Genomic DNA, 26,323 nt, shown 5'->3' on the forward strand with positions numbered 1-26,323 from the left:
TTTTTTTTTAAAATTAAACTATGACTGCGATCAGTGCATATTTTGCATTACACCTCTGAAACAAGTGGGGTAGTAAAATAAAAGAATAGAACTATCGTCAATTTATAGCTCAGATAAAAAATAAATGGATTTTTTTATGCTACGTGCTAGAAACAGAGAAAAAGAATAAAAAAAACAAGAATTTGCAATCGAATCATTAAAAATTTGAAATTTTGCTTGGAAATAAAATAAAATTGTATCTGACTTGCTTTCTATATTGCCAGTCACATTAAACCCTCCTCCCCACCCCCCAAAAAAAACACACCTATCCAAAAATAAACTTTCAAAAACATACTCAATTTAGTGTCTAATGCACTTGAACAAGGACTATCTGCTATGCAGTAGTAATGGCTAAACATTCAACTTGCCGAAGGTGATCAAAGTCCAAAGTGTGGGCGGAGGTAGGGAAGAGTCGCAAAATTCCTCTTTAACTAGGAAACATTAAGCAGGAAGTCTCAGATGAAATAAATATGTAAATCTAAGCTAATTACAATGCTGAGTGAGGGAATGATAGCTTGTGTGGTCACTGTGATTTTGTTAAAGGGCAAGAGAATTGAAAATGAAAATTACAGCTCCTCACGTAGGTGGACAGAAAAAAAAAAAAAAAAATCACATTGATCATGTATTGGTTATACTTCATTATCCATTCAAATCAACAGAAGAGCTGAGCAGTGCAGGCTCTGCCAGGGCATCATATTGCAGCATCATTTATTACAGATGAATTCCAAGAATGGTGTCTAAGACATATCCTTCTTGCTCTTGATTTTTGGTATAGCAATCTTTTTACTTTCTCTGCATTTAAGGCATTTAGTGTGTTTGGTTTGCAAAAATAGATATCTATATAGATATATATATATATTTGTACAATTTTACCTTTTTAATGCTGCTTGAATCCTTTTATACAAAAACATGAATGGCAGTCTAAGAAATGAAGGGAGTAGTAAGGTGTTCCTTTTTATGGCACAAGAAAAAAAAATGTTAAGAAAATATATAAATATCCTTTATAGTCTCTGTACAAATATATCTGTGGTTCATGACCCTACACCACTCTTGAGTGTAGTGATGGGGTCTGAAAACTGTACATGAATTAGGAGGGTGGTTCTGAGGTCTCTCCTCTCCACATGGTGGGCAACGTATTTACAGACTGAGGTTTCAGGAAGAGTCTGTGCAGGGAGACGGAGGTGGAGGGTACAGGTGATGAGAATAGCTGCGTTCTGTGTAAGGGGATGGGGGGCAGCTGTCATAATTCTCTTCTGCAGACAGATACTGGCTGCGTGGAGTTGGAGGTGGTGGCCCAGGCTCAGAGTCATAGAGATCACTTGTGTAGCCTTTTGCAGTGGGCAAGGTGAGGCGGTGGCTGGGTGTGTAATCGCTGTCGCACACGTCTGTGCTGCAGGGAGTAGTGGGAGGTGCGAAATGTCTGTAGCTGTACGGCCTGTACCTGAATGGCAGAGGAAGAAAAAATTATTAGGTTTCTAAACCGGAGAAATCTCTCCCTCCATTGCCAACTAACAATGCTATATTCATACATACCTGTAAGACCTGTGTGTGGATGGACTGTTTGAAGAATACCCAAACTCCATTGTGTACTGTGAGCGCTCTGTGGCTGGAGAAGGAGGGGGATTCAAGATCTGAGAACAAAAACATTGACGTTTAAATGTAGTTCAAAACATGCGTCACTTCCTAAATGGCTTATTTAAGAGGACACAACCCACCGGATTCAGCACAGGTGGATTAGTAAACGGAATAGTCAAATTTTTTAAGTTTGTTAAAACCAAAGCATTCTGCTACGTTCTAAGCCCAATTTACCATTGTTTACATATAATCGACAGTGCTCATGCTACAAGCTGTTAAAGAAATAATTTTAATTTAACATGTGTGGAATGCCAATTGGGTCCATCAGTCTGGAACACTGAAAGCATTTTTACCATGTGCGGTATTATTCACCATTGAACATTTACATTTGGAAAAGAAGACATTTTATAACGAGAGAATAGTTGCAACTCTGTTAAGTTTACTTACAGGGGGAAAATAGGTTCCTTTGGTGCTGGAGGAGCTGCTGGATGAAGCTCCGGTCACATGAGCCCGATCATACGGCGGCCCACTGCTTCCACCCATAATGCTGAGTGAGCTGATGACAGATTTTCCACGTGACATACCTGGGAAATCAGAAATGCAAACAGACAGGTCAGGAGAAATGTAGTGGTTTGTCAATCAATTTACTCAACATATAACCATAGACTAACAGTGTTAATATGTAAAAAAACACATTACAATAATACCACAAAGAGGGGAATAAAAAATATATATATTTAAGATATAAAAGTGAAAAAGTAAAACTTTAATGTACAATGTTTACTAGAAATTAAGTGCTTCAAGACTACAACTTCAAAATACGTTTGCTATAGTATGCATATCATTTACTAGATGTGTGATTGACTGAGCAACACAAGAGTGAAAAGTTCCATAACAACTGGAAAGATCACACATTATCCATTGTTGACTTTAGAATACTGTAATTTAGAAAAACGTGCCTATAAAAATTACATGTACAATGATTAATTAGTTCACATACAGAACTAGTTTCATGGTACACACCAGATGTGGTACAAAGAAGAACGACAGGTTTTTCAGCCTCAGTTTCATGGGCAGCCAAGACTTATTGATGCACAGGTAGAGTGAAGGCTAGCCCATCTGGTCCGATCACACAGAAGAACTGTAGCTCAAATGGCTGAAAAATGTAGTGCTGGCCATAATAGAAAGGTGTCATAACACACAGTCAGTGGTGTATTTTGAAATGGTGCTGCCCTAGGCATGACAGATCTCTGGCACCCCTAATTTAAATGTACCCGCCCCTTCCTGCCAAGGCCACACCTCTTCCTGTTAACGAACACACATTTTGACTGACAGACACACACATATACACACACTGATTTGACACAATCTGACAGACACATACGATTATTCAGACACACTGACAGATGCATACTCTCCTTGACAGAAACACATAAGCACTGACAGACACGCCCACTTACTGACAGACACAAACACTCAGACACACACTTTCCCCCAACACTCATAATTATTATTTTTTTTTGAATTTGTAACATAAATGACATGCTCTAATTCCCATGCACAACAAAAATAACAAACATGCCATGTTTGTAACATAAACATGGCATGTAGATATATTGCACATTTTTAGTAGAATATGACATGCTAGGTTAAGTATGCATATAACTTTTGGGTATCATAGATAAGTACACTTATGCTTATAATAAAATATGCAGGTCTCGTGTCAAGAATAATAAAATAGACAAGCTTTGTACGCATGTTATAGACTGAAGCTTAAAACATAATAGCAGTGTGAACACTACGTGGAGGCATGGGACTCAAAATTTAACGACTTAGGGCCCTGATAACTCAACGCAATATGTAATAACGTATTTCTGTCTAAAAGGACTCTGCATGCGTTACTTGTATGGCATTGACTATTAGAGATGGTGAACGAAAAGAAAATTATACATGCTTAAACCATACAGCTAGTATCTACTGAGTGATAAGCTGGTGCTTTTTTATATGATCATGAAAATAACAGGCTAATAAACATTGCTTATATAATACAACATGCTAGGGTAATTAAGCATATTGAAATACAATTCACAGGTTAATACAAGTAGTGTCAGAGAAAGGCTTGGCTTTAAGCGCGTTTAAGAGTAGTGTGTGCTGACATTAACTTTATGCATGCTTACTGTGAGTAGTTAATGCCACTGGGTGCAGTATGGTGAAACATTGTGTAACTGTTAGTAAAACAGATGCATCAAAGATAATCATAAACTCCCTAACTCGAGAGCTATTTTCAGAGTAGAGTGTGTTTCAGGAGTAGAGTGTGTTTCAGGTCTAGAGTAAGACAGGAGTGTGTGTCCATATCGTGCTAATGAAGCCTAACAGGACCCCTTGCAGCCACCACCCCACAGTCCCCGTTCACCCAATGCCTCGTTTCATCCGAGCAGAGTCCCCGTCTGTGCTGGAGCGGGCCGGGTTTTGAGTCCCAGGTAAGAGGCGGTGCTTTTCGGTGGCCAGGAACAAGGCTCTCCCTGGTTTGCTAGGTTTAATGCAGGGCTGAGGTCTGCTCTTTGGCGGTTCCCGCCTCTGTGTTGCTGGTGTTTTCGTTGGGGTCTGCTGCTTGCGCGCCATCCATATTAGAGCCCTCACCGTGGGTGCATGCTGCTGTGCTTTCATGAACTTGTGGGAGGCATTATGTTTGTTATGCCACCGGGATGAAGCATCCCCCTCTGGTACCATTATTTTTTTAACATTTAAATCCACCCAGCCTCCCTACGTTTGGGAGAGCTGGGTGGATTTTTCCCCTGGGGTACAGTGGGCCTGCTGGGCATGGAGGTGTACGCATGTGCAGGTAGGCGAGCTAAGTTGTCAACGAGGGTGCACTTACCACTCGGCTTTCCTGCTCAGATCCCTTGCGTGCTGCAGAGTGATGCCAGGAGCCGGAATTACGTCATATTCCGGCTCCCGGCATCAGTGTGTGTCGCGCGAGGTTGCTGAGCAGAAAAGCGCTCCCTCGCTGACAGCTTAGCCCGCCCGGTTAACAACTGGCCACCGACCCATAGGTGGCCAGCTCTTGGGCCCCCATAAAACGAGGCAAACAAGCCATTTGCCTGGGCATTTGGGGGTGGCGTTTTTTCCGCCCCCTGGAAATTGCTGCCCAGTGCAAATGCCTTGTTTGCCTCGTGGTAGATACAGCCCTGCACACAGTGCATTGCAGTTTGCTGCGTATGGAGTTGCGAAGTCACAGATCAGTCAGAGTGCCCATGGTGACCCTTGTCCATTGCCGAAAGGGCCTTCAATGGGGACATGAACATCAGAACTGGACTATGGAGAAATGGAAGAAGGTTGCTTCGTCGTATATATAAAATTTTGTAAAAAATTTTTTTAACTTAGGTGGATGGCTTCGTCTGTGTGCATCATTTACCTGGGAAAGAGATGGCAGCAGAATGCTCTATCGGAAGAAGGAAGGCTGGCAGAGGCAGTGTTATGCCCATGGCAATGTTCTGGGAAACCTTGGGTCCTGGCATTCACATGGATGTTACTTTGAAACACACCACTTACCTAGAGATTGTTGCAGACCACCAACACATGGTAATGGTGACCCCTAATGACAGTGGCCTCTTTCAGCAGAATAATGCACCCTGCTGTACTGCAAAAATTATTCATGGGACGGGTTAAGGAACATGACAAAGAGCTCAAGGTGTTTACTTGGCCTCCAAATTCCCTAGATCTCCATCCGATTGTGCATCTGTGGGATGTGCTGGAATAACAATTCCGATCCACGGAGGCCCCAACTCCTGCAACTTGCAGGGCTTAAAAAATCTGATGCTAATGTTTTTGTGCCAGATAGTTCAGAGGTCTTGTGGAGCCCAAGCCTCGACGCATCATAACTTTTTTCGCAGCACAAGAGGGACTGACATGATATTAGGTAGGTGATTTTAATGTTGTGGCTGGTCAGTGTGCATATGCAAACACGTCTTCTTTGGATCACCAGCATAAAAAGAGGTGTTTTAAAAAGATTATTTTAAGAGCTCTAAGGTAACAATCCCAAATTTGAGCGAGCAATGTATTACAAATTAACAAGTGTAAGTCTATCTCTAGAAATCAACCTACAGATTCTTCTATTATTCTTAATTTTTTTTTTAGTTTTGTGTTTAAATACATATGTATTTACTAAAGTGAAAACCGTTTGGAATTCAAAGTGAATTTTAAATTCAGATTAAAATAACTAAATTGGGGGGAAAGGCCTATAATTAGTGAATGACTTTGTTGGATGGGTTACAACATTCACAAAAACTGCCATTAATAGAGGTTAAAATATTCATGTTCCCTTTACAGAGAACAAGTTATTATACACATTGTTTAGCGATATTTAACCTGCTGTACAATATAATGTATAACATCTAAACCACCCCTTTCATATTCACCTGGCAAAGACCCTGTAAGTGAGCTGGGATGGGGGACGCATGCAAGCTGAACAGAGGCTGGTCCGTGTACCACATAATCGTTGGCTATGGCCTCCCCATCTCCCTTCATACGTGGGCACAGCACTCGTTGACAGATGAAGTAAACTCCCCCTACCACAAAAACAGTGAGGATAACACCAATGATAGAGCCTATTGTGTTGGTTGATGGTGGGGGTGGCTCCTCAGTGGGGTCTAGGAAAGAAAAGAAAAGAAATGGTAAAAATGTAACACATGATTTTTATCTAATGGCCAAAGAAAAGCAGTTTTAATTTATTGCTGTGGAATAAATCTTTCATGACATACATTTCCCTAGATACTCAAGTAGGCTTTTCGATTTTTGACTGACCGAGAAATATACTCCACCAACACTTACAGTACTATGCTGTAACCATTTAACTTATTTCCTTAGATGTTTGTCCCATGATGGACATGTATAGGAATGGGTGGCCATAAAAAAAAAAGAAAAAAAAAAAAAAAAAGAAGATATAAGCAGGGATGGGTCTCTAAGTCAAGCCCACAGAGAGGCAATAAAGAAATTTCTGCCGTCATGGACAACTGACCCTTGGCTAAGCCATGTAAATAACGGAGGACAGCAGACAGCCAACGGTTAAGTGAAAGTAGCTCTGTTACCTTCTGGGGTCTTTACGTAATTTGCAAAAACCCTTAATGGTGACTTTGCTGCTTAGTGTCTGATGGCCGCAGTGTGCAGGGGGAAGGGAATTTTATTTAACTGAAACAATCCCTTCGCGGTCCAGCCATCAGCATCCGGTGGGTCCTCTAACTCCTGCGCTTCAACTACCAGGAGCAGATATCAGTGCTATACTGTTGCTGGAGCCTTCATAGATGGTGTCTCAAGATGAGAAAGACAATGCCCTTTTCCTCCAACCATTGCTAGTGGCGGCCCAGGGAAGTAAAATAACTTGACAATCATAGCTCTGCCTTTTTTGTCGAGCAGAAAAAAAATATATAAAATATAGTAGTTGTTACTTTGCCTTATATATTTGAAGAGAAATAGACAGAAAAAAAAGAAGAACCGATTAGGAGTAAGCAAGAGAAGAGGAGCAGATTGAAGTAAGGTAAGTATAGGACGTCAGAGCCACTTTAAATGTAGAAAAAGAAAAAAATATAAACACTCCAAGTAGCATAACCAGGATGTCAATCCATACAAAAAAAAAGTCTTACTGCGTACAGCAGTAGGGGCTTCCTGGCTCCACAGCCACAACAGCTAACTATAGTGGTTATGGTGCTTGGAGTATTACTTTAAATAGTGAAAGCTTAAAGGGACACTATAGGCTCTCAAGACCACTTCAGCTCATTGAAGTGGTCTGGGTGCAGTGCTCCTGGCAGTCTAACCCTGTAATTGTAATTATTGCAGTTATTGATAAACTGCAATAATTACAATGGAGGGTTAACTCCACCTGTAGTGGCTATCTACCAAACAGCCACTAGAGACGCTTCTTGGTCGTTAGGTGACTTTTCGTCACCGGACGCTGGACATCCTCAGCGATTTCCTATGGGGTTGTCCAGTGCCGATCTCCACGCATGCACCTCCTTTATTAGGATTCAGGTGAGTGACAAAAGAGCTTTTGACACTTTCTGCAAGGAGGCGCAAGCGTGGGGGGGGGAGGGGGGGGGTTAATGTAGGGTATTATAATGCTAGAAATACAGTTTTGTATTTCTATCACTATAAGTTCTCTTTAAAAAAAAAAAAACTAAACAAAATGCAAAACAGGCACAAAGACATTTTCACAAGGAATTGTATCATGCAACTAACAAACCATGCCAGATCCACTTTTCAATGAGCAAAAATATATCTCAAACTATTTTATCTAGATATTCCCTTTAAGAAGTCCATTCGGTCATACGTACAGCAGTACAGCTCATCTGAACCATCACTACAATCTCGGTTATGGTCACAACGTTTGAGCTTCCCAATACACTGTCCGTTAGAGCAATGGAACTGGTCAGGAGTGCAGATTTCTGTGGAGAAAAGCCATGTGTGAGTGACTTACGTTGCCTTAGTAGGTGAAACGCATTCAAGTAAACTTTCTTGGCTCCAGATGTAAAAGAGCAGAGTTTCAAAAGCAAATTAGAACTAAGCCATTAAATATTTTTATTTAGACATATAGAAAGTTCCTAAATTGATAATTATGGCTTATCAAACAGGGGAAAGACTCATTTTAAAATGTGAACTATTATCAAATCAACAGTAAAGGAGTACCAGTTACTACATCTTTCACCCCAGTAAATGATAGAGTTCTGCAATGTACAGCATGAGTTCTTACGCCTATTTAGAAAATGCGGATTAAGCACTCAAGGCATAAACAGTGGAAGCTTAAAGGGACAATACAGTCACCTGAAAAACTTCAGCTTAATGAGGTTGTTCAGGTGAGAACAATACCTCTGTGCAGCCTTTCTTATGCAAACACAGTATTTTCTGAGTTTGCGAGAGTGAGCGCGCCAGAGCGCGAAAGTGAGCGAGTGAGTGCGAGGGATAGGGAGTGAGTAGTGAGAGTTCATACACACACGCATGCTCACACTCACTCGCACTGAGTGAGTGTGAGAGAGTGAGATGGATACAGATACATCCATCCCTCCCTATCCCTCTCTACCCACCTCTACCCATCCATTCATTCATCTCTATCCATCCATTCACTCGGGATGGACGGATAGGGAGGGAGGGATGGACGGACGGATAGGGAGGGAGGGAGGGAGGGATGGACGGACGGATAGGGAGGGAAGGAGGGATGGACGGATATGGAGGGAGGGATGGATAGGGAGGGAAGGAGGGAGGCAGGGATGGACGGATAGGGAGGGAGTGAGGGAGGCAGGGATGGACGGATATGGAGGGAGTGAGGGAGGCAGGGATGGACGGATAGGGAGGGAGTGAGGGAGGCAGGGATGGACGGATAGGGAGGGAGTGAGGGAGGCAGGGATGGACGGATAGGGAGGGAGTGAGGGAGGCAGGGATGGACGGATAGGGAGGGAGGGACGGATAGGGAGGGAGGGACGGATAGGGAGGGAGGGACGGATAGGGAGGGAGGGAGGGACGGATAGGGAGGGAGGGAGGGAGGGAGGGACGGATAGGGAGGGAGGGACGGATAGGAGGGAGGGATGGATAGGAGGGAGGGAGGGAGAGAGGGAGGGACGGAGAGAGGGAGGGACGGAGAGAGGGAGGGACGGAGAGAGGGAGGGACGGAGAGAGGGAGGGACGGATAGGGAGGGAGGGATAGGGAGGGAGGGATAGGGAGGGAGGGACGGATAGGGAGGGAGGGACGGATAGGGAGGGAGGGAGAGAGGGAGGGAGGGAGAGAGGGACGGACGGATAGGGAGAGAGGGACGGACGGATAGGGAGGGAGGGACGGACGGATAGGGAGGGAGGGACGGATAGGGAGGGAGGGACGGATAGGGAGGGAGGGACGGATAGGGAGGGAGGGACGGATAGGGACGGACGGATAGGGAGGGAGGGAGGGACGGACGGACAGGGAGGGAGGGACGGACAGGGAGGGAGGGACGGACGGACAGGGAGGGAGGGACGGACGGACAGGGACGGACAGGGAGGGACGGACGGACAGGGAGGGAGGGAGGGAGGGACGGACAGGGAGGGAGGGAGGGACGGACAGGGAGGGAGGGAGGGACGGACGGACAGGGAGGGAGGGAGGGACGGAGAGGAAGGGACGGACGGACAGGGAGGGAGGGAGGGACGGACAGGGAGGGAGGGACGGACGGACAGGGAGGGAGGGAGGGAGGGAGGGACGGACAGGGAGGGACAGACGGACAGGGAGGGACAGACGGACAGGGAGGGACAGACGGACAGGGAGGGACAGACGGACAGGGAGGGACAGACGGACAGGGAGGGACAGACGGACAGGGAGGGACAGACGGACAGGGAGGGACAGACGGACAGGGAGGGACAGACGGACAGGGAGGGACAGACAGGGAGGGAGGGACGGACAGGGAGGGAGGGAGGGACGGACAGGGAGGGAGGGAGGGACGGACAGGGAGGGAGGGAGGGACGGACAGGGAGGGAGGGAGGGACGGACAGGGAGGGAGGGACGGACAGGGAGGGAGGGACGGACAGGGAGGGAGGGACGGACAGGGAGGGAGGGACGGACAGGGAGGGAGGGACGGACAGGGAGGGAGGGACGGACAGGGAGGGAGGGAGGGACGGACGGACGGATAGGGAGGGAGGGACGGAGGGACGGACGGATAGGGAGGGAGGGACGGACGGATAGGGAGGGAGGGACGGACGGATAGGGAGGGAGGGACGGACGGATAGGGAGGGAGGGTGGGACGGATAGGGAGGGAGGGACGGACAAGGAGGGAGGGAGGGACGGACTGATAGGGAGGGAGGGATAGATAGGAATGGATGGATAGATAGGGGTGGATGGATAGATGGAGAGTGTGTGTGTATGTTTAGAATATTTACTATTTGTGTGTGTACATCTCTATATATAGTGTTTCTATGCAAACACACAAAGTTTGGGCTGAGGAGGGTAGCGGTAGGAGGGGCGGAGTATAGACAGCGCGCTGAGCTGTCAGTCAGCTCAGCTCGCGAAAGCGCCTAGCGCATGCGCAGTAGAGCGCTGAGTTCATTCATAGGGCTGCATTCAATGCCGCTCTATGAAGACCAAGATTGGTGCAGCACGAAACCTCTAGGAGAAGTGTCTGATCGAGCCCTGTTATTTCGTCATTTCGACGAAGCCTGCCGAGGATCTTGGCGCTGGAACGGAGGAAAGTTTGATCTATAATAAGGACTCTAAAATAGTCTTAAATTAGTTGGACCCAACTCACAAAGAGCACATCTGCAGTTTAAGCCAATCTGCTTACAGTGCTATTCGAGATCTCTATATTAAACTAGTTATGAATAGAGATCACTACTTTGATGGAATTTGCTAACCTAGAGCAACCAATATCCCTTTTAAAAGCAGCCATGATTTGAATTAAAAGGATTTAAAATGTAATAATAATTTATAAAAAGTAATTCCTACCTTTGCAACCCTTTTCATCTGACTTGTCTTGGCAGTTGACATCACCATTGCAACGCAGGGATGAGTCTATGCATTGCCCACTAGTACATTGGTATTGGGTATCTGAGCACACAGGGCAATTTTGTTCATCACTATTGTCGAGACACTCTATGAATCCATCACAGCGCCACTCTGCAGGAATGCAGTCTCCATCCCCAGTGAAGCAGGTGAATTGCTGTGGTGAGCAGGTTGGAGGCTCTACAAGACAGGGGGGGAAAAATGATTAAACCATTTCATATGCAGTGCACTAATCCTACTATGAAATGATAGAACCAGCATCTCTAATGTCATACTGGAATATCATTACAAATAAAAGACAAAACAATAAATTAAACCATGCCAAAAGAAAAACAGACTGGCCAACAGCTGGTGAGATGAAGGACAAGCCTGAGTAGAGTAATTGCCAAATAAGTTGCATGAAGCATTATATAAAAACATTTTAATCATTATTTTACACAAGAAGTTTACATAGTCTAAAGGGCACAAATCTGAAGATATTTCTGATTATAGTGTAATCTGTACAAAAGTATTCCTGTAATGTTCAATTAAAATTAGAACACACAAAATTTAACTTGCTAGGTTTAAAGGGATTCACCAAGCAAGAAAACAGCAGCATGCTTATTAGGCACCCAAAGTGTGTGAAATATCTTATCCATATATAATCATGGATAACCATGGATAGAATCATAATAACCATGGATAATCCATGAAATATTGTCCATGTATACTGTTTTTTTCTAGGCATGCGACTGCAGCCTGTACAAGTACGGATTAAATAAATAAATAAAAACGGCCATAAAACTGAATTTACCTCCACATGACAGTTCATCTTGCAAAAGGGCCAAGTGTACAGGACATGAACAGCGGGTGGTACCATCTCCTTTCACAATGCAGATATGGGAGCAGCCTCCATTGTCATGAGAACATGGGTGTTCCTCTATGAGAGCGAGAGAGAGAGAGACAGAGACAGAGAGAGAGAGAGAGAGAGACAGAGACAGAGAGAGATAATATTAATGACTAAATAGAAATGAAAAACCAAGTATCAGGACTATATATATGTGTGTGTGTGTGTGTGTGTGTGTGTGTGTGTGTGTGTGTGTGTGTGTGTGTGTGTGTGTGTGTGTGTGTGTGTGTGTGTGTGTGTGTGTGTGTGTGTGTGTGTGTGTGTGTGTGTGTGTGTGTGTGTGTGTGTGTGTATATATATTTTTTTTTTATATATATATCCTCAATATGATAAAATAGTAATGTTAGTAAGCAATTGTATGCTTTGCAGTCAGCAGACAAATGTTCTTTATTTTAAACTGGTTCGTAAAAATGTTTTCCCCAGTGTAAACACACTAGGAGATTGGATTGTCCCACATTCCCTCTTCCAAATACACTATTCTGTACTTTCCCTGTACACATAAGCTGATAGCAACTATAAAATACCAATGACACATTCATCTAGTGACTACATTGAGTAACTAATAAGCTAAAGAATGCTGTAAACCATGCAGACATCATGAAACAGTAATTTAGAAATAAACTGTCAATGATATACTGATAAGTTGTTTTCTGCTCTTTGTGATCCAAAAAATTAAAAGTTAAATATAAACTGAATGGAAAGTATCTGTAACAATTACTCACTGTACTCTTGCATGCTCAGCTCTGTCACAGCATGTATGTCTGTCAAGACTTGGATACGGGCTTGGATTTTGGTGCGCCCCCCCAGCCCAGTCTTATCGATACGTTCAATCATCTGCTGTTGTCTGTCAATCCAGTACAAGTGGTTCCCAAAGACTGTCAGTCCAACTGGTTGAAGAACGTTTGAATCCTCCAGCACAACACGGTTAGCACCTAAAAATGAATGGCAAATAATTGGTGTTAGAAAACCATAGTCTTTAAGCACAACAAGGTTATGGTTTTAAGACTATCAGCAGCAATGTTTGAACAGGTATACATACAATACACAAAACAGAATCAAAACAACTGTTGCAAATTTGATATACACATATCATGCAGTCAAATTCCTTATGAATCTAAGCACAACAAAGAGAGGCGAAAGAAAATATATGGTCTTAGAAAACCAGACTGGTATCGGACTTTAAAATTCTATAAACTGCATGCAAGCCTTTCAAAAAGAAACTGATCTCTATTTTCTGGAATGGTCATATATGAACTTTACTTATACTCAATATTAAAGCGGCACGGTCATGACCTGAATCCAGTGGGGGTTTTTTTGTGGGGGGGGGGGGAGGGGAGGGGGGTTTAACCCCCCTCCCGACTCCACTACATCTAATTGTCCAACTAGTCACCCCCAAATGCTCCTAAACCCCCAATATTACCTATTTTTTTTTAAATCATCATATCGTGCCCGTACCTAGGTCCTGGGAACCGCCATCTTTGTGTGGGTAGATGAAGTCCCTGTGGGCAATTGTAATTTAGGACCCCCACTCACCGCTCATAATTTCGGGCCCCCACCAGCCGCAACAAGCCTCCCCTCCCCAACCCAATGTCATTTAGGAGCCCCACCCGCCCACCACCATCTATGGGGCCATTTATTGTGGGGGGGCAGCAGATAACTACCAATCAGCCCATCTAGTGTGCCCAATTTTTTTAATTACTTTCATTAGTCCCTGGCCTTATCTTATAGTTAGGATAGCCTTATGCATATCCCACGCATGCTTAAACTCCTTTACTGATATTTTTAAACCTATAAATAAATAAATAAAAAAACGGCCATAAAACTGAATTTACCTCCACATGACAGTTCATTTTTAAATATTTAAGACTATGTCCTCTTGTTGTGGTAGTTCGTCTTTCCTCCAAGCTATACATGTTGAGTTCCTTTTGTTATAGATTATTTTAAATAAACAAATATGTTTAAATGTCTATCTGTTCCTGTCCAAATCTGAGATGATTAAATTGCGTATACGCAGAAGTAAATTCACACTGACACACGGAGTTCAGGTTAAAAGCACTTCGAGAAAATTTTATGGCATCTGGTTAAAAAGCGGGCTCGCTATAAGAGCGAAATTGCATCATCATTGAATATCAAGATAACAACCCAATTAATGATGTTTATTTGTTAAGTGTTAAGTGGTTATGTCAATGTCCACCCATCAATATTATTAATTGGCTCTAGTACTAAGTGGCTGGCTAGGTGTCCTCCCACCGGGAGGTGGCGTCATTCTGGACACGGGTGTGGACAGATGGTTCAAGCGCCATCTTACCCAGCACGAGGTTTACTCGGTGGGAAGGGGGGCTTGGGCGTCATTTTGGGTAGTTAGTGATGTCAGACTCGTGGTCAGGTTCAGGGTCTTTTTTTATGAAAGAACATTTCATTAGAGCAGCTTTCTCATGGCCTAGCTATAGTATACTTTGTTTCATGTTACAGGAACTTGATAATTCCGGTGTTAGAGTCATGTCCTTCTAGAAAATACATTCTTCTTTATTCAATATTCTAAATGCTGTTAGGAAAATCTGTCATGTAATGTAGTTAAAATGGAGTTAGTACAAAAATTCAATACAGGATCAATAAAGGTTTTTAATAATTCTACATCACTTTAACCTTTCCTTGTAAATATTTTACTTACCCAATCAAAAAAATCAATAAGATTAGTTTGGCATGATCTCCCTGAAGTAAATGTCTCTGATCTTGAAATCCATGTGTTTTTAGATGTTCAACAATCCTATCCTTTAACATGGTTTTCATTACTTTCCATACTACGGAAGTAAGGCTCACTGGCCTATAGTTGCCCAACTCCTCCCTACTACCGTACTTGTGAATTGGCACAACATTTGCTAACTTCCAATCTTCTGGGACTACTCCTGTTAACAATGATTGGTTAAATAAATATGTTAATGGTTTTGCTAGTACACCACTAAGCTCTTTTAATTACTTTGGGTGTGTTCCATCAGGTCCCATTGACTTATTTGTCTTTACTTTTGACAGTTGAAATAGAACCTCTTCCTCTGTAAACTCATGTAATAAATGACTAATTTGTCCTTTTTCCTAACTGAGGTCCCTTTCCTTCATTTTCATCTGTAAATACTGAACAAAATATTAATTGAGGCAGTCAGCTAGACCTTTATCCTCTTCTACATACCTTCCTTCTTTTGTTTTCAATCTAACTAATCCTTGTTTTACTTTCCTTTTCTCAATTATGTATCTAAACAATGTTTTGTTTACTCTCCCCCCCCCCCCTTTTTTTTTTTACTGACTGTGCTATTTTCTCTTGTGTGTGTGATTTGCAAGCGCTTATAACTTGCTTAGCCTCTTTCTGCCTAATCTTATAGATCATTCTGTCTTCCTCCCTTTTTTTGGAGGGACATGGTGCATTGAAAAAGGGTTGTACCCGAAACGTCTGTTTATTATTCTGTCCTCCAATAAATTTTGGTAGCACTTTGTTTGTGCACATAGAGGCTGTGCAAAATGTTGCTATTTTTTTGATTTGTACTGTGGATTGTCAGTTTGAGCAGCAGTGATAGGCTTTGCTGCATTTGTGAGTACTATTTTTGTCTGATGTTTTTTGTTATATCTAGATCTTTTTATCCAGTTCTACATACCTTGTTTTTTTTTTTTTATTATTTTGGCCACATCTGCAGAGTACCACAGTGGTTTCTTGAATTTTTTGCTTTTACTGACAAGCCCAATGTAATTTTCTGTTGCCTTCAGCATTGCAACTTTTAAATAATCCCATTTCTCTTGGACTCCATTTAAATTGCTCCAGTCCGATAATGACTCCTTTACATATATTCTAATTTTAGAAAAGTCTTTTTTTTTTTAAAGTCTAAAACTTTTGTTTTTGTCTGGTGTGACCAAGTCACTGTTCTTATATTAAACCACACTGACTGATGATCACTGGATCCTAAATGTTCACCTTCAGTAATATTTGATAGCAAATCTCCATTTGTTAACACCAAATCTAGTATGGCCTCTTTACGAGTTGGCTCCTCAACGACTTGTTTTAGAGACAATCCCAGTAGGGAGTTTAGCATATGTGTGCTCCTGGCACAAGCAGCTATTTTGGTTTTCCAATTCACATCAGGAAGATTAAAGTCACCCATGATGATAACTTCCCCCTTCAATGTCATTTTAGCCATTTCCTCAACTAGTAGATTATCTAACTCTTATATTTGTCCTGGGGGCCTATAAATCACAACTACACGAGTTACTGTGCGATTACCAAATTCTAATGTAACCCAAACGGACTCGATCTTCATTCACCTCACTAACTTTAATTAGGCAAGATTTTATGCTATCCTTAACATATAGGGCTACCATCCCCCCCCCCCCCCCCCCTTCTTGCCTTCCCTGTCTATTCTATATAAAAAGTATCCTGGTATTGCTATGTCCCAGTCATTTTTCTCATTATACCATGTCTCGGTAACAGCGACTAAATATACATTAGCATTTGCCATTATTGTCACAAGTTCATGGATCTTATTCCCTAAACTGCGAGCATTTGTAGACATGACTAAGCTTATTTTTTAACACACTTGCTACAGGCACCTTCTGTCCTTGTTTTGGGGGGCAACTGGATTGATGTTTTAACACCCTTTTCCCCTCCCCTCCTAGTTTAAATACATCCTAGCAAAACCTCTGAACTGCTCACTGAGAACATGTGTTCCCTTTTGAGAAAGATGCAAACCATCTTTTTTGTACAGTTTATTTACATTCCAAACAGAGCTACCATGAGAAATAAAGCCAAATCCTTGCTCCCGCCACCATTCACCAAGCCACAAGTTAAAGTCCGTAATACGTATCCGCCTGTCATTCTGAGTGTTATGGCAGAACTTCAGAGAATGACGGTGTGGAAGCAACCTGCCGTATATCATTGGCAAAAAACACAAAAAAGTTTCTTTACCTCTGAAACCTCATTGCAAGCAAAGTTATTTGTCCCTAGATGGACAAGAACATCCAATTCCCCTTCCTGCTTTTGCCCGGTTCGAACGGTATTAGGGAGCCATCTACTAAGCTTCTGCAAGATGCAGCCGCAAGCATGGATCGGATCAGAATTTCAACCATTGAAGAAATGTTAAACCGACCTAAAAGTACTGAATGTCGTCCTAACATGAATGAACAAACTGTTCTCATTCTGTTAGGACGAAATTCGGTAGTTTTGCCTGCGTCCTGCCTAAATGACAGGAAGCATCGCAAGATCAGAGAAAAGGTGAGAATTGTGGGGAAATTGCTCTGACCACAGGAAATGGAGCACACTTTCCTGTGGTCAGATGGTCAGCTGAAGGAAAAATACACAAGACAAAGTAGTCCCTACTTTGTGTTATGTTTTAAAGAAAACTAGAACAGATAGGAAGAAACAGAGAAGAGATCCTGAGAGAGGGAGAGAAGAGGAAGCGATTAAAGAAAGGTAAGTTTGGCATGACAGTGTCGCTTTAAATGCAATTATGTAATTTAACATAAGGAAAATGTACTCTTCATCACACTGAAAACTCAGTTTACAAAAGCCTGGAGCTAATTATTCATGTTATATGGACATAGCCAGTGCAACTCACATGCAGTTAACAATTTGGATTAATTTAATACGGTATTTTTTTTTCCCCCACTCAAAACTCCTACAACCCAGATTGGTTTATAATTACCATATACAAAAATAAGGAAGACTCCAAGTCTGCAGGTAAATAAAAAAATAAAAATAAAAATCATACGAGAAAAAAAATTAAATAAATAAACTCACAAAACAAAAACATTCCCCGTATACAGACATGCCAGTTAACCCAACAAAAATTCTGTGGAACCGTGTAACAAAATGTAAGAAAATAAGTAACAAAAAAAAAAATAAAAAAATAAGAAAACTGTATGCAAATAATAATAAAAAGTTAGACATCTATTTGCAGCACACCCAAAACAGGCATCTCTCTTTTGCCCAAATGTAACACCACCACAAATCAATCTTTAGAGGCCACAGGTATGGGGAAAGTATAGACAAGGGTGAGGGAAACTCCTTTCCTGTAAGATAGAATTTTAAAATTGTTCTTATACAAATAATAATCATTTGTGTCATAAAATCAAATGGTTCAGTCACTTGACTTTTCCTCTAATAAAATGCTTGAATTCACAGTTTTGCCTTTGTTCTGGTACCCTCTGTTAAAGCCTCACCTCAATGTGTTCGGTCAGAATTGACTTAGTCAGGAAAAATAGTGAAATTGTGTGGAGGCTGTTAATGGTAGACTGCACCAGAAATAAGGAAAAGCTGTGAAGTCAATCACTATATAGAAGAAATGCCAAGTGACTGGTAAACCATTTAGATTTTTTTATTTTTGCATTGATTGTATCACATTGCAATCGAACAAGAAATACATTTCCCTGGATCTTGTTTAGACATTTTTACTTTTGCCCCTTATACCTGCACCTCCTGAAGATCCATTTGTGGGGGAACCATGTTACAGAATGCGCTGAAACAAATCATGTAAAAGTAACAAAACCCTTTTATACCAAAAAAAACTAATGTTATTGCCCAAAGTAGGTATTCTGCTGGATAATCTAAAAAGGAACTGTCTCTGCTGAATGCATGTTCTAACACAACAAAATATTAGCCATTTTTGTGCCTCTGTTTCTTTAAGAGCAACCCTGTTTTTGTATTTCAATATTTGCAGAACTCCTTGCAGGGGCTGAAATAGTTTGCTCTTTGGTGGGTTCCCGCTCAGTTCTCAGCTAGTTTTGGGTTATCTTGTTCCATCAGAGAGAGAATCTAAACCATTTACACATCAGACTGATCCCATCCAAAAGGCTTGTTCAGATCCAAAATGCAGGCAGTCTCCCTTTGCACGAGAGATACAGCAACCCCAGATGATTGTTTCAGTCTTGTTAGGTATAGCATTTATGTTACAAACATCTTACCAGACAGATCACTGCTTTCAATCCTTCGTAGGTCTGAATCTGCCCAGAAAAGTTTTCCTAGCTTGTTGTCCAATGCCAGTGCAATTGGCTTGCTTAGTCCAGAGAAAAAGAGGACCTCACGTTCTGTTCCATCAAGGGCAGCTCGCTCGATTTTAGCTGTACGCTCTTGCACATTAGTAAAGTACATGTATCTGGATACAAGAGAAGAAAAAAAACAACAAAAAAACAGGATGTAAGAACCAATATCTACAATACGTACAAACATTAGGAGGCTGGTATCACATTTAAAGGAACGCTATAGCGTTAGGATTACAAATATTAACGCTATAGTTCACTAGTCACCGTTTAAGGTTTACTTACTTTTTCTCTGTCTTAATGAAAGCAATGAGAGGCTAGTGCGCAAGTGTGGCAAAATGCTGTACTGCATGAGAGGGTCTCTCTGAGATTATCTGACTGAATTAAGATTTTTACTCTGCCATTTCACAGAGGTGCTTCTAGTGGTTGTCATATGACAGCCACTCGGGGCAGGTTAACCCCACAAATAAAACATTGCAATTCCGGGAGAACAATATGGCACCCAGACCTCTTCATTGAGATGAGGTGGTCTGGTGGATAATAGTGTTACTTTAAAAAGACCACAATCACAATGTAAAAACAGAAGATTTTATGAAATACTAATGCAAAGTATGAGGACGTCCAGCGTGTTTCAAAGAATTATACTCCTGTGTAAATTGAGGAAGTGCCTCTCGTGGCAATCTGGAAGACAGCTAATACAGGCAGTCTTAACCTGTAATGACAGTTTCTCTGAAACTGTAATGCTGTACATTGCAAAGCTAAGGGCATCGGGGCTTTGCACCCAGCCCACTTCCATGAGATGAAGTGGTCTGGGTGCTATTGTGTCCCTTTAAATTCACCACTTTGATTATGGAATTGCAGGAATAAAATCAATAAATACAACATGCTGATATGGAATCATTTGGAATACAAACAACAGGGGTTATGAGTTGTGAGTTGTCTTATTATAATAGCCCACACATTTTTAAGAGTTTTTAATTTGTGTATAGAATACATTGTTTAAGCTATATTATGCTTTTGGGTTCTCCCTGCTTTCCTCTTTCTATATACATCTGTCAACATCGGTGGAGAAGCCAGGCATAAGTGAGGCGTTCCCCTTCACTTATTATATCCGATACCGGATAACCCAGAGCCAGGATTTCAGAGTCTGTTATTTATGAGTTTAAGATTTTTCTGCACTATATTGTTTGATTATTTACAGGTTTTTGTCGTAGTGCATGCTGCCGATTGTACAATGGACATATTTATTTCACAAATTTTGTTTAGGCGCTGTACACACTTTTGGTGGTTTAGAACAGGGTATTAATAAGAAGTGCAGTGAACATTAATGTGAAGGCATGCTTGCCTTGCTAAAATTCACAAAAATAATGGAATGCCTGTCAAATACTAAAAACAAGCAACACTTGATGCCTATATCTGGTATTTCAACATATAGCAACAATTTTAAACCTTTCCTTTCTCCTAAAATCTATAAACATAGGAGAAAAGGCAGACAGGATAGCATCAGATAACATCATACATTAAATATGAAGATTTATAAAAAAAGAAAAACAAAACCTGTTATATGCGAACATACCCTCTTTCTGGGTTGACAATAATAGCTCTTGGCCGGTCTTGCTCGCCCTTAAGAACAATGCCAATAGCCCTCCCATCCAGACGCGTTACATTGATGACATTTGTGACTTCACAGGTCCAGTAGATAAAGCGGCTATAGATATCAATGCTCATGTCATACGGCTGCATGTCCATATTCTGGTTGGGCATTGGGTTGGCAACCACAGTCATACTCTGCAAAAAAACACAGGGAAAAACAAACTGATTCTTCCATGTATATAGCGCTGATAATGGCCAAAAAAAAAAAAAAATACATTACAGTAAATAAACTAGGTAGAATAAACTGGAGGAGAAAGGGCTAAAAAAATATTGTTGAGAAAATCAGAATAGAATGCAAAAATCTGTTTGATGTTCAGATCCCATAGACTTAATATTTCCATGTAGCTGTAATCCTTGGCTAGTACGATATACAATACATTAGGTATTTTAAATTCTTCAGAAAATAAGAAATAGTTTAAGTATTTAGGGGCTGCTCCAATCCTTTTTTGTAACTGTTTTTTCCCCCTCTTTCCATTGGACAAAACTACATCTTATTAAAATAAATTAATAAATATTTGTTATAATTGCTATATACTAATATACGTGTATGTGACAAAAAACATGATTCATTATTGAAGGCTTTGTGGGGGTTAGCAACTAAACAGATTATATTCTTAAAGACAAGATACTGGTGCAAACACATCCTTATCTAGGGTGCATTAGAGGCAAACTAGCAGGGCAAGACAAAGTTAGCTGGGTTGAGCCAACTTGTTATCAAACCATTATTTGCCAATTCTGCAGTTTAGATAAAAAAAAAATTAAAGCAAATAATATGGATGCTTATATTAAACATTGCTGATGGTTTATGCTATTTTATCCATGACAATGCAAACATAACACACATAATACACTAAAAGTTGATTAGTAACATCAAATTCTCTTAGTGAATGTCCTTTGGTTTAGGGAACTGCAGTGTAAAAAAATAATAATAAAAAAAAAAAGAGATGTGTTTATTTATTTAATTAATTAATTAAATAATTAATTAATTAAGCAGAAAAATCTGAGAAGCCCATAAATCACTCATGTCTCCATTCTGAGATTAGGGTTAATCACTTCCCTTTAAAATCATTATCCCAAATGATTTTAAAAATATTACGTATAGAATCTCTAAAATGTGCCCAGGTGGGAATCTCCCTTCCCAACAAAACTCGAACATTTTATCCACAGGATACTATTACACACATTGTCATAATCCCCTGCAGCTACATGATTCTCCCCATCCACTAGGTGTTCTCCTGCTAAGCATAAAACAGTTTATATTCTTCCAACATCTTCTTGCCAGGTGAACACTGGTCATCCATGACAGACTAGTATCTTTTCCTGTAGCAATAAGCATATTTGTGATAGGCAGCAGGCCTAGAAGCTCCATGTGCTCATTTACTCCAGAACGATCACAGTTACTGGGCACTATTTAATAGCTCCCCCCTCTTATTAGTTATACAATAATGAAAAAGCAACACCAACAATGTTAGCTGAAAATGTGTCACTGACTTCTTTTCCGTGGTCCAATCAAATGCTTCTCATAGAAAAGCATTTCACTGGACTATTTCATTTTCTCATAGCGCATGAGTGCGCTCTGAGCCAGTAAGGGCATGGAGGAAGTGGTCGAAAATGGTGGAAATTGGAGGTTAAAATAAAAGCAAAAAAAAAAAAAAAAAGGCGGGTACAGCTTGGGGGGAAGGGACACAAGATAATGACATATTTTGCAAGAACGCAGTATATACTGAGGACAGACGTAATGTTTGCACAGAACTGACATAGGGACTGCCTAAGATGTGTGTCGGGCTCATAATAAAAAAAATAAAATAAAAAAGTGTAATATTGTTACGTGGTTCTATCTTGCAACTCCTTTCTTTAAAGGGACACTATAGTCACCTGAACAACTTTAGCTTAATGAAGCAGTTTTGGTGTATTGAACATGCCCCTGCAGCCTCACTGCTCAATCCTCTGCCATTTAGGAGTAAATTCCCTTTGTTTATGAACCCTAGTAACACCTCCCTGCATGTGACTTGCACAGCCTTCCATAAACACTTCCTGTAAAGAGAGCCCTATTTAGGCTTTCTTTATTGCAAGTTCTGTTTAATTAAGATTTTCTTATCCCCTGCTATGTTAATAGCTTGCTAGACCCTGCAAGAGCCTCCTGTATGTGATTAAAGTTCAATTTAGAGATTGAGATACAATTATTTAAGGTAAATTACATCTGTTTGAAAGTGAAACCAGCTTCTTTTTCATGCAGGCTCTGTCAATCATAGCCAGGGGAGGTGTGGCTAGGGCTGCATAAACAGAAACAACGTGATTTAACTCCTAAATGACAGTGGATTGAGCAGTGAAATTGCAGGGGAATGATCTATACACTAAAACAGCTTTATTTAGCTAAAGTAATTTAGGTGACTATAGTGTTCCTTTAACTTTCTGTAATCCTCTTATTTATATCCTTCAATAAAATACAGAATGACCAAAAAAAAGTGTGCAAATATCTCAGTATGTGCAGCGTTTCAAGCAGAGACACTGCACGTACAGACTCCAGCCACAAAAAACACTTCTAAAAAGCAGAAGTGGTCATGATGGTTGAGTAACTCTTTAAGGCTAATGCCCAAAACTCTTATAACAGTGGACATTAAACAGTGACTTGTAGCCTCACCTGGCTGCCATCCTCCTGTGCCCGGCGTATATTCTGACGAGAGTCTATCCAATACAGATGTTTTTCCAATGGATCATAGTCTATAGCACGGACACTGCGCAAATTGTGAATTGGGAGGATTATATCTGGACTCTGCTGCTCATCAATTACCATGCGGTTTATAGCGCTTTTCTGGCTGAACAGCAGGAAGGCACTGGGAGCTGAAAATAAATAAATTTGTTTTATAAAAATAAGTTTTTTTCACAACCTGAAATCTTTACATCTCTTGTTCACATTACATGACCGAAGAGTTTACTTCCATGACCTACAGACATTTATTAACAGATAAATAGTATTAGTGTTCCGCTCAATGGAAGCTCCCAGATGTCTTTAAGGTGGGCAGAGTTAGGGCCTGACCTTACACTTATAGAATTTAACATTTTCCCCAAAATATCTCAAATGACTTTTCTTTTTGTTTCTCTCTTGCAATGTGAAACCACACACAAACAGAAATAAAGGGATTAGTAATGCACTTCGTAAAATAAAACACAGACTTGTTATATTTCCTATGTAAATATGAATTGTCTGAACGCATACATCAATTCCCTGCCAAAGTAGTTAAGTATGCATGTCATAGGTACTGGGAGGAATATGATAACCGAAATTGAAAATTGCAGATTATTTTTGTTTCTAAAGCAATATTATAATAAACACTTCAAAAAAATGCATTACAGAAAAATACATTTTTCTCACTTAAATATTTAATTCGTCTGAAAAGAAAGTGAAATTTTTATATCTTTCCATTGCACAGATTATGACATTCTTACCAATGCAAGTCTTGTTATCTGCATTCAAAGAGTAGTGAACAGGACAGCCACAGGTATAGCTGCTTATGGGCATTGCCAGACAGAGGTGAGAGCACTGTCCATTGCTGGAGGCACACTCATTCCACCCAGCTTGTCGAGATGAGTGAAAGACTAGGATGTCCATTACATAATCAAGATGACCCTGGATGATGGTACGGTTCTGCCCACTGGTCTTGTTGGCACGCTCAATACTCCTACGGCTCCAGTCTGTCCAGTATATGTAATCCTGATACTGAGTCAGACCGAAAGGGTGAGGGAGATCGTCGGCAATAACATCTCGCTCCCGTCCTGTGAACGTTAATAAGGAAAATAAATACAACCTCTCCTTTCATAATAACTGTATTTTCTACAAAGAAAGAAGCTTTCAAGCAAAACAAATTTGTAATACCAAGACGTGTCTTATTTGTAGAAGAAACAAATCGCCTTCCAGTCTCTGCGCTTAATAGAATGATCGCAATGACATTACATGAAACTTTTACATTTAGGTAAACTCTGATAGCCCTTCCAGCATATGAAACAGATGGGTGGGGGGGGTGGGGTGGGGGGAGAATGACCCCACACAATATCAATGTCAAAAATCATACATTAGAAATAGTACAAAAATATATGTAGGATTGTGGGGTTTTTCCAGGAGTGCAACAGAAACCAAGTGCGGGGGATTATAAAGTATCTCGAGATCACATGAACAAATTTTCATATGTAAAAATAGAAGTGTGGAGAGATCCATCCACAAACTATGCCGCCACTCCAATTAATGATATATTAAATAACAGGAAAATTCAAAAGTCCTGTATAATACGTGAGGTTAAATTCCGGTGCAGGACCTTTCCCAAACATAGACAATACTTTATAGAATAAAGTTATGGTCCCCACTCTGGGATAAACCCCTTTAATCCACAAAAAAAAATAGATTTCTTTGCTAATAAATGAGGGAATGAATATGTTGCAAATATTCACATTTATTGATAATTAGTGCAAAAACGAAAAATGGCAGAAAATGTATCATGGCAGTCCTCATACATGATGAATATCAACGCATGCATGGTATTATGCAAACAGCATGCAATGAATTGAAATGTTAATCATACTCCAAGTATCCAGGCAAAAATAAAACATTTTCCAAAAATAGGAATATTGAATAAGATTAAAAAGTGTCGAAATGATAGCAATACCTGCTGCTGCCAGATGAGAGAGACCCCACCTACACCGCTACCCAACAAAAGAGTTAAGGTGAGTACCCTGGACGCATTTTACACACCCCTGGTGCTCTCTCAACATGGCTGAGTGCGGACCATAACTTTATTCTTTGAACAATTTGATATACCATACAAAAAGAGCATTTTCTGTTTCAATCAGTTTCTAATGGGAAACAGTTGGAGATGCAAATTTTTAATAACATGCTTAATGTGGACCCGACATAGTCAATTTAAATTTCTATCTGGCACAATAAAGCTAGCAAGAACCTTGTTTGAATAACTATATAGACACCATTCTGTTAAAAAAAAAAAAAAAAAAGGTTTGAATAATTTTCAATAAAAAGAGATTTGAATAGAAATAAGTGCTTTATTTAGTGTTTGTGGGCTATAACAGATGGTGTGCATGCATAAAGGAAAGGATCGTGTTGTAGATCAATGTCTGCAGTATTAATTAATTCACAAGGTGACGAGACCGGATACCAGACCAACAAATGTCATTACTTTGCATCAAGTAGTAGTGATCACAGGGGAAACAAATAGCAGCATTGCTTAGGCAAAAGTTATGTCAGAGCACTGTGACATCAAACAGATTGCTACTGCCAAATTTTACACGTTTAGGCAATCACTTTAGCATTAACCCAATTTTCACCCAGTGAAATTAGTATAAAGCATCTCAGTATATATAATGGAGAAAATATGTTAGTTTATTTTATAATTTAAAATCTTACAAAAGTACTCTTCATAAATCTTAAAAATGGGATGGCAACAACAGCGTTAACATGTGCAAAATCACAAGGCGCAGGGGAACCAGACAGGTTTAGGAAGAAACTGGTAGTAGGGGAAGATTTAGTGGAAAGCGGATCAGTTACTTAAAACATGATGTTAAACATTTCCCCCTGCAGATAAATCCTTTTTAATGCAAATCGACTTGCTGCAGGAAGCTGGGCTTGGCACATATCCATGTGCAGT

The 26,323-nt window shown here is 40.8% G+C and overlaps 1 protein-coding gene across 1 annotated transcript in view; it reads right to left on the reverse strand.

The window, feature by feature from the left end:
• Positions 1 to 579: 579 nt before the first annotated feature.
• Positions 580 to 26,323, reverse strand: part of LRP6 (LDL receptor related protein 6) — an 85,042-nt gene continuing 59,298 nt past the window's right edge. The window contains exons 12-23 of the mRNA XM_063447637.1: positions 24,120 to 24,446; positions 23,314 to 23,513; positions 20,596 to 20,807; positions 18,945 to 19,135; positions 12,728 to 12,937; positions 11,913 to 12,038; positions 11,063 to 11,299; positions 7,941 to 8,051; positions 6,033 to 6,263; positions 2,062 to 2,198; positions 1,573 to 1,670; positions 580 to 1,480 (exon numbers count right to left, since the gene is read on the reverse strand). Of these exons, the coding sequence (XP_063303707.1) occupies positions 1,192 to 1,480; positions 1,573 to 1,670; positions 2,062 to 2,198; positions 6,033 to 6,263; positions 7,941 to 8,051; positions 11,063 to 11,299; positions 11,913 to 12,038; positions 12,728 to 12,937; positions 18,945 to 19,135; positions 20,596 to 20,807; positions 23,314 to 23,513; positions 24,120 to 24,446 (2,369 nt within the window). The 3' untranslated portion in view covers positions 580 to 1,191. The remainder of the gene's footprint in view (positions 1,481 to 1,572; positions 1,671 to 2,061; positions 2,199 to 6,032; positions 6,264 to 7,940; positions 8,052 to 11,062; positions 11,300 to 11,912; positions 12,039 to 12,727; positions 12,938 to 18,944; positions 19,136 to 20,595; positions 20,808 to 23,313; positions 23,514 to 24,119; positions 24,447 to 26,323) is intronic.

The sequence above is a fragment of the Pelobates fuscus genome, chromosome 3 (genome assembly GCF_036172605.1).
Source record: "Pelobates fuscus isolate aPelFus1 chromosome 3, aPelFus1.pri, whole genome shotgun sequence".
Taxonomy (NCBI): Eukaryota; Metazoa; Chordata; class Amphibia; order Anura; family Pelobatidae; genus Pelobates; species Pelobates fuscus.